Source organism: Papilio xuthus, unplaced genomic scaffold (assembly GCF_000836235.2).
Source record: "Papilio xuthus unplaced genomic scaffold, Pxut_1.1 DF827570.1, whole genome shotgun sequence".
NCBI classification, from domain to species: Eukaryota; Metazoa; Arthropoda; class Insecta; order Lepidoptera; family Papilionidae; genus Papilio; species Papilio xuthus.
Genome location: NW_013531079.1, coordinates 4,022,853 through 4,032,756, shown reverse-complemented (window position 1 = coordinate 4,032,756; position 9,904 = coordinate 4,022,853). Strand labels below are relative to the sequence as shown.

General features: G+C 34.0%; 1 protein-coding gene across 1 annotated transcript; it reads left to right on the top strand.

The window, feature by feature from the left end:
* Positions 1 to 1,831: 1,831 nt before the first annotated feature.
* On the top strand, positions 1,832 to 9,178 carry LOC106118595 (uncharacterized). Its single transcript, XM_013313265.1, has 3 exons — positions 1,832 to 1,974; positions 4,517 to 4,609; positions 8,663 to 9,178. The coding sequence occupies exons 1-3, from the start codon at positions 1,891 to 1,893 to the stop codon at positions 9,176 to 9,178; spliced, it is 693 nt and encodes a 230-aa protein (XP_013168719.1). The 5' UTR covers positions 1,832 to 1,890.
* The last annotated feature ends 726 nt before the right edge of the window (positions 9,179 to 9,904 follow it).

Below are 9,904 nucleotides of genomic sequence, written 5' to 3'. Positions count from 1 at the left end.
ACACTCCCTACGCCATTGCACCGCCCGGCGTAGGCGTGCGTAAATGCATTTCCTGACTATAAAAAAAAAAAAAGGAATTAGATAATGGTGGACGCTTCATTATCTACTGTTGAAATGTCTGAAGCTCGTATCAGTATAGTTAAAGCTCGCGACATACTATGAACTAGATTAAAGATAAATTTGCTTACTTAAATCGTGTTCATCTATCTGCCCTTTTCACATCAGCATAATATGTTATTTAAAATAATCGTAATTAACTAATTAGTAGCCTTTGTGTTCTTCCAGACTGTGTATATATATACCAAATTCCGCGAGATCCATAGAGTTCTGGAGATACCTTTTAACAAACATCCATCAATCTAAACATTCGTATTTATAATATTGATAAGAAATAATATATAAACATCAAAAAGAACATAGAAACGCTAACTCTTGTTTTCTTATTTTTTTATCAATTTAATTCTACAGTCTTTAGTAAGCTTAATTTTTTTATATAATAAGGTGGCAAACGAGCGAGCCCATAGACATACGCAATTGCATATGCGTTGCCTACCTTTAATCGACGGAGGAGAGGATGTACAGAAAGAAAATATTTTCCCATTCCGTGCATCCCCTCATCCGGAAAGTCCACTTCTATTTCCCATGCTTTCCTTATAAGAAAATGGATGGGAAGGGAAAGAGAACTAATTTTGGCCTCCGGCACGCACACTCATCAGACGAAACGCGGAATTGCTTCCACTTGACGCCTGTCTTCTGTGTGGTCGTGGTATTTCACCGGGCGTGCCGGGCTGATTCGTACGAAGATGTTAAAGCGGGCTCTACCACTGTTAAAAATTTACAATACTAGTGTGTAGATATCCTTATGTTCAAATTATACAACAGTTATATAATAGTATACCTAAGTAAGGAATATGGTCGATAATTTTTGTTTCAGTAATCATATTGTTATTTTTTATACAATATAAAATGGGAAATAAGTGGCTACCTAATTTCGCCAAAATAGCGAAACGACTGCTGCCCATAGATATCAGAATTTACAGAAGCGTTAGCCTTTCTTTATTCTATAGATTAGGGAACGCACAGAAAGAGATTTGTCCTTTCTTTGCATACCCATCCCTGCACAAAGTGACTTTCTTTTATTTATGTTGAATAAATGGAGATATTAGTTTAACACGAAGCCTAGTGGTTCAAGATTTAAATTAAATATTTATTTTTTAACTAGCACTTTCGAGCGACTTCGTTCGTACGGAATTAACAAATCCAGCGTATGTCACTTGGGAATAGTGTAGCTTACCAATAGTGAAGGATTTTTTCAAATCGGCTTAGTAGTTTCGGAGACTATTCAATGCAAAGAAACACAAATCTTTCCTCTTTTAGTATTAGTATAGAAATATAGTTAAAAAGATTAAAAATAACAACAAACTTGAATTTTCCAAAACATTTGATTTTTTGAAATATTAAATAGTATCCCTTAAGTTATAAACTTTCACGGTCAGTTTCTTAGTGAAAAAGGGGCTTAACAGGAACTGATACTCGGATGTCGGATGTGTTTTTTGTTTGCACTACATTACTCTTCTAGTACATAATAGCAAAAAGACAACAAAATAAAACACGTAATGCATGCGTCTAATGATAGGGAATGTGTTGCATTAAAAACGATAATGACATAACAACCAATAACAAACACCCAACCACACCTTACTTGTACAACCAAATGAAAGTTCTTAATATACTGGACATCAACGACCAATCAAATGCGTCCAATTTACAAGATCTATTGTAACTTACTGATTGAAGGAACTGATAGGTCTTGGTAAACTGGTTGTTGGTGATTGTAGGGAAAAGAAAAGAGCGCGAATATTTGTATTGGAACTGTCACTTTTGTATAAAATGGCGGTAGTTTGCTGTTGTGACATCATAGTAACATCGAAATTCATTCGTCCAACATTGAAAATGTACACAACAAGGATATATGTGAGTTTTGTGAAATTATTAAACACGTGTACTTATTAATTTTGTGATATATGTGAAAAGTGAGGTTATGTCAGTGTGGTTAGGATTTATATCGATTTAAGAGTACAAATCTTTTAAAATTATTAGAATTAATTAATATTATAATATTCAAATCAGATATATAATATCTCTGAATAATTTAAGAATAAAATTTTATAATTTTTAAGACCGTATTATCGTATTTTAAAGACTTAGTCAAATATAATCCTGAAATCTTTTAACTATGATAAAAACCATATATACATTTGGATGTAAGTCTTATTTGGACAAGAAAATATAATAATCATTTACTAAGTTACATCACAAGCAAGTAAAATACAAAATTTAGCTTTTAACTTTCACTAAAAAAAGATAAAAAAACATTGAATAGTTTAACAATCGCGGTTTAACATTTCAAAACGACTGATCGCTTTCTTACATTTTATTGCCTTTTTGTTATACCAAACTCTAGAAACCCATTTCATTACAAATATTTACGTAAGTACGTAGTAAAACTTATAGTTAATAAGTATACCAAGAGATTCAGTCAAATAGTCAAAAAAGTTAATAAAAAATAACGTATTTACTTTAACCAAAACTAATTTTATTACGTAACAGTGATCTTTTAAGTTTCGTTATTATTATTAGGAGCGTCGGTGGCTCAGTGGTCAAGCACTTGACTTGCAATCTGCAGATCCTGGGTTCGAATCCCGCCATGTACCAATGTGTTTTTCGATTTCCGATTTACATATGTATAATACATTTATCCGATGTTTACGGTGAAGGAAAACATCGTGATGCAACCTGCACATATCTGAGAAGTAATTCAAAGATATGTGTGAAGTCAACCAACCCGCACTTGGCCAACGTGATTGACTATGGCCTAATCGCCCTTAACTTAGGGTAGGCTCCGAGCCCCTCGGTGGGGACGTATAGTGAGCTGATGATGATGATATTATTATTATAATTTTAGAGCGTCTGTGACTTAGAAGTTAAGCATTTGACTTGCAATCTGCAGATCCTGGGTTCGAATCCCAATTACAAATGTGTTTTCCATTTTTCTTACGGTGAAGGAAATCGTGATACTGCACATATCTGAGAAGAAATTCAAAGATATGAGTGAAAATAACTCGCACTGGGCCTGTGTTGATTATGTCCTAGTCACTAAGTCAGGCTCCGAGCTCCTCAGTGGGAACATCAGAGCTGATGTGTAATTTTCAATAAGCCTTGGCTTATAAAATGACACGAAAAGTTGAAAACGTAACAAAGTCCTTTTATCAAAAGCTTTTAGACAAAGCGCCATAAATTCTATGTCCTTTCTAAGCTTGGAACAAGAAATAGGAGCGAAAAAATATCTTACTGTAACCGCGAAAGATATAGCAAAGATATACGAGCGCAAAATTGGCCGAGTAAAGCGCTGGAGCGCTTAATAACGCAATAAATAAGGGTGAGTTTACACGGCGCGATGTATCAACAATATACAACCACGTTAGTCGACTGTAAAAAGCTTAAGAGATAGGAATGAGAACATACGGCACGAAATGTTGACAAGCAAACAAGCAAACATATAGTATATTTTTGTCGCTTAATGTAAAGTGTTTACCGTCCACCATAATAATAGTTATATTGTATATTCGCTAAGGACCACTTAACTAAGAGTCTCCAAGACTCTGAGTATAAAAGTAATTCTACATACGTTTGTTATATTACAGTCCATAAAAGATTTGCTTAATTTTCTTACTTTATTTATCATTACATAGCCTAAGGATGTAATAGGCCTTGCAAAGAAAATAACTATATCTTTTCCATAAAATAACAACATAACTCACGTCCGTAACCCAAAGAGGTAGGCAAAGACCACAGACCTCCATTAGTCGCGGTCCTCATCTCTCTCGCTTCTACATTTATACATTTACGCATCCGCTATCTTTAGCGCAAGTTATAAAGCAATTATACTATAAAACAATTGCAAGCATGCTCGATGCAATAATGACGCGTATGTTCTATGCATGCAGCCCAGTGAGAAGTAAAGTCTGCGCCACACAACTCTCTTTGTATGCGTTGTGCGTTTTACACTTATTTACACTTCACACTTTGATGAATTGTCCCTTTGCTTTGCCTTGAATACGACTAAACGATCTAGTTTGTACATGTGGAAATAGATGGACAGTTTAAAGACGAACCTGTATACGCATTTTGTTTGACGCATTTGGTTTTAATTATAATTCGGTTTTGTTTTTATTAAGTACCGAAATATAATTGGATAAAGGAGTTAAGTCTAGTATACTCGATTTAATTTTTATTGTCACTAAGAACTTCTTTTATTAACGTTTTGAAAAGGCAAAGGTTTTTAGAAATTAGTCCATTTAGAAATTAATTTCGATTTACAATAAGCATTTTAGCGTTCGAATGATATTCGGATTTTAAAATATGAATTTTGATAATTAAAAATTATTTTAAAAAAAGATAAAAATTGTAATATACTGGCCATTACTTACTAGCGTGAATGTTTTCTTTTTTACAGTTACTAGCCGTGGTGGCGCTAGCGTCGGCTGATCAGATGCAGTGGGTACCGTACGGCAACTTTCAAGCTTACAACCTACATGAAGATCAGCAGGTTAGAGGTTATAACACGTTCAATGCCGCCGATTGAACCAACAAGTCTGATAAAGTTAACTTCCTTGTGGCATAGAATGTGTTAAGTAGTTTAGACATTATGAGTTGGAATCATTCGGTGCTAAAGACGCGCTTTCGTTACCAAGTCAAATGTCAGAATGATTAGTGAGGGGATATAAACGTTGATATTTTAATCAGGCTAGTGTTGCGCCGGTACACCGGCACACTGTCGGATTTTCTTCCTAACAGTAGGTTTATCTGTCTTCTGTCAAAATTCCGTATACTTTTTTTCATAGGTGACAAGCATACTTTGGCTGTGGTAACACTGAAAAGACGTTAAAAAATTTAGTAAGTCTTTGTGTTCTTCCAGACTATGTTCTATATGTGTGCCAAATTTCACTGATATCCGCTTAGTTGTTTTGGAGATACGTTACAAACATCCATTCAAACTTTCGCATTTATAATATTAGCAAGAACTATGATAATTTTAAGGTTTAATCGTTTTTCGTCCCAGTTTTCAAATTAAAAAAAATAACCTTCTCGAAGTCGGATAATAAAAAAACATAAGATTTTTTTGGATTTTATTTAGAGTTTTTCAATTTCAATGAAATAATTTATCCGATCTTTAGGCTCAGTTTGTTTTCGGTAAAGAAAATTGTTAGGGACATGTAAAATATATTTCTTAACGTTTGATGTTCGCTCGTAAAAATAAGATTTATATCCGAGCCCGTTAAAAATTCAAGAGTTTTGGGTTACCTCGGCGCGTGTGGAAAACATTTCAATCACCAAAGCACAGCGATTCCGTACAACTGGTCTTATTTTTCGTTAAAATTTTGCTTCACATTTAATAACCTTTTTGTTTACAACACTGGTTACTTTCAAACTTTATTATATTTAGTCTTACTAACTTTTTCACTTTGTAGCTGTAGCTAAATCTTTCCCCCCAACATTTAAATACTGGGTTTTATTCGTTGTTATATTTTAGTAATGTTAGTAATTAGTAAAATAACAAAACACTGCTTCAATCTGACTTTAGTACGTTGGAATTTATGCGAACTAATGTCATCTTGACGGCGTCATTTTTTGACCAATGAGAGAGCTGCACTGTTTAGTGTTGCCATTTTCACAATTTTGAAATTACCTAATATTACGCATGTTACAACATGTAGGTTAATTTGCTTTGTTTGGATGTATCAATTTAAATAGTAAAGAATTATTATAAGAACTCAGGTAATAAGTTGCAAATCAAATTTTGTAGTTGTAACATGGATTTTCGGAAGAAGTTGGGAAATTTTTGCTTACTGGCAACCTTTAAAACTTGTAGGCACTCTGTTAATGTCAAAAAACTGTCACAAGTTTCCTTTGGGTTTTTGGCAGATTTTTCACCATAACCAAAGGATCTCTAATCTTAAGAAATCGTAATGTTTTTTTCGCTAACAGAAAATAATAAAAGAGCGTAAAGTTAAGGTTATTGCGCGCCACATATTTTTATTTTTTATTATAAAGCATCCAGGTGGGTTTCGAGCCTTAATCTTTTGCCAGCATTACCCTGCCATGGATATATTGCCGACAGCAGTTATAAAATCTAACTGATATTAAACACAGGTATATTTCCTTACTTAAAATGTTGAGGCTGAGAATATAAAGTATCAAAAATTATTAATATTTTTCTATAGTAATTTCTTAAGGGGAATGTGAAAATCTTTTTTTATGATCACAATACATTATACGTAGTATTCACAGAACTAAAAAATTACCCTCCTCTTTACCAAACTCCTACGTAAATAATCGTTTCGCTCAATGTTGCCATTTTCATAATGTGAATTTTTAATAATTTTTTTTTACCTGGCTGACCCGATGTAAGTTTGTTTGTTGGGTTTGTATGTATGTAAATATTTTTTAGAAAGCCAAGAGCCTAAACGATGGAATTGATTTTGACCATCGAGGTGTCATTCGATTCGTGTTCTTTCCCAGAGTGTTATTCCTTCTTTATCGCTGCAAAGACAGACTGGTCGTGGTCATCACGTATCGATGACTCGCTTTACGAGCCGCCGCCATTCCTCTCTAGACTCTACCTTTTTTTGACGACTTTCCCCGAGTTCTATAGAGTATGTTAAATAACAAAGTTGTATTAAACATTTTAATTTTAAAATGTAGCTAATAGATGGCGCAATTTCGCTTATTAGAGCACCAGCCAGTAAACTGAAAAAAAGGAATGTTTAATTGTCTATTGTAAGTTGTTTGTGCGTGTAGTGTAATTGATCTTAATTGAAATTATCTATAAGTGTTAATTACGATTCTAAAGGATTGAAGTAAAACAATGTATAAGGAGAAAATAATTTTAACAGCAGTGTTACTCAAGTTTGCCAGTACGCGAGAACATTCACCGTAACAGTTAGTGTTATGCAAGCCATTGAATAACAGTTAAAAAATAAACGGTTCAGAAAGAGAGTAAAAGCTAACTGCAGTTCGGTTAACTGCTCGTCGCTGCGATGGTTTTTTTTTCAACTTTTTAACTGTGTCGTGCAAACGGATCTTAGGTACTAAGTCAAGAGCGATAGCGGGATTTAGATAAAAATCTATTTAATTTGGTAGATGTATTAAAAATTATTGCCATTGACATACTGATATTAAAAGATTATTTTATACAAATTCAGTTTTAATGCAAAGAAGTTTCTAAGCTCGACTGTATCTTAATACTAGGTGTCCGCGACAGCAGTCCGTGCGGAATTAAAAAAAAACTTAGTAATGGACGGGAAATATATAATTTCCGAGATCACATGCCTATCTGTTCTTCCTACAAACCTTCTAACAAACATCCATCCACCCATTCATGCAAACTATCGAATTTATAATATTAGTAGAATTTTATCTACTTATGTATTCAAAATTATATTTACTAAATATTTTCTCAATGGATATAGTTATGTATGTATAGCGTCGGTGGCTCAGGGGTCAAGCAGTTGACTTGCAATCTGCAGGACATGGGTTCGAATCCCGCCATGTACCAATGTGTTTTTTCATTCCCAATTTACATGTGTACATTTATCCGACGTTCTTAAGGTGAAGGAAAACATCGTGATGCAACCTGCACATATCTGATAAGAAATTCAAAGATATGTGTGAAGTCAACCAACCCGCACATGGCCAGCGTGGTTGACTATGGCCTAATCACCCTTAACTTAGGGTAGGCTCCGAGCCCCTCAGTGGGGACGTTTAGTGAGCTGATGATGATGAAGTATGTATGGACTGTGTGAAAGAGGATATGTGTAAGAAGGGAATGGATTCAGGACGGCTGATTGAGTGTTTATGGAGGAGTACATACTGAGCTGACCTTGGGACCTAGGGATTTGAGAAAGTTACTTATCATAACGATTTAACAACTTCCTTGTTATGGTTATTTCAAAGATATAACCGCTATCTCTTAGTTACCCTTAACTTAGGGTAGACTCCGAGCCCCTCAGTGGGGATATATAGTGAGCTGATGATGATGGCCCGCTATCTCTTATGCCTTACTCCCGTATCCTAATTCGGGAAGCGAAAACGTTAAGTGCATCGAATTGTACAAATTGAAATTTTACAGCGCTAATAATTTTAAACTTTGCTTCGAAGAACATTAGTTTGGTTAAATTTAAATATCAAAGTTAACTTTTGAAAAATAATTCTATAGCGATATCTTTCTATTTTTTATTTGAAAACGCAATCAGACAAATTCAGTAGTTTAATAATTCTACATTTATGAAAGTTCTTAAACTTAATGATCACTTAATGACTCTGTGTAGTAGAAATACAGAAAAGTATGTATATTATTCAATAAATAGCTGTCAGCCTTGAATCCGTTCTCGCAGAATTAAAGAAAAAATCTTTATAATTATGTGGTGTTCTTCCAGACTATGTTCTATGACTTTCAGCGAGATCTATGCAGCCGTTCTGGAGATATCTTCTAATAAACACCCATCCAAACATTCCCATTTATAATATTAGTAAGAGTTAGATCGGTCGATCAACAGAGAAATAGCTGATGATGAGTTTAAGCACCATTTTTCTTATCCAGGTACAGCCCAGTGAATTCTCAGGAGGATACAACTTTGGTGATGAAGGCAGTTCTTTAAGTGATCATGGCAGTACAGGCCATGATTTCGGTGGTCAAAGTTTCGGCGGCCATGATTTTGGTGGTCATGATCTAAAATCCCATTCATATCCAGTACATCAGCATGTAGAAGAAGAGAATCCTGAACCGGTGAAGCATTACAAAGAGATAGTTGTACCGGTTCATAAAAATGTAGAGTTTAAAATCAACCAGCCCGTCTTGATACCTGTACCTCATCCGGTTCCTATACAAGTGCCGGTTCCTAAAGCAGTTGTTATACCTATTATCAAAGAAGTATCCATTCCTGTTGAAAAGTCAGTACCTTATCCAGTGGAGAAGACGGTACATGTTCCGAAGTTCAAGGATGTTCCGTTTGAAGTTGTGAAACATATCATTGTTCCAGTAGAAAAGCCAATACCATTTAAAGTCCCTGTTTATGAAACAATTATTCATACGAAGAAAGGATCCCATAAGATTTAATATTTAAGATGTTTTGTGTTTTGTTGTGTGTTGTTATTGTTGAGTGTGATTGTTATTGTTATTGTTGTTGTGATTGTTATTTAAATTGTTGTTAATATATGTTGTTATGAAATGAAGTGTTTTATTTCCATATTTTATTTTAGATGTGACGACGACGATTTATTTTAAGCAGATTATAATTAAAAAAATATTTTTTTGTTATTGTTAAAAACATATATAATGATGATTCTATACATAATTGTTTTTATTGTTACATTTTCGTATCAGGCAAGCATTAATTTTTTTCTAATTATCTATTCATTTGAAAGAGAGTTTAGAATTTTTTTTATGTTATATGTTGTAACTCAAAAATAAATTAACATGTATAATCTTTTCGTTTACATCATGTAATTATAAATATTTTCAATAGTTCTTAATTAACATATTAAACTTTACATTTCACATTTGCCTATATACTAACGATTTAACTAAACAGTCATACTATCCAGTTATAATAAAACTGTCTAGCTGTCGTCGGCGACTCCGCGCGGGATTTAAATAATAATTAGTAGCCAATGAGGTCTTCCAGGCTATCCTAAGATGGCAGACTAAGATCCGTTGTGTTATTCTGGAGATACACATAGGTAATTCGTGTATATACTAGCTGTCGACGTCCGGAAATAAAAAACTTAGTAGCCTATGTGTTCGCTCTATGACTTGTACCAGGAGCTGCACGTGGCGAGACAT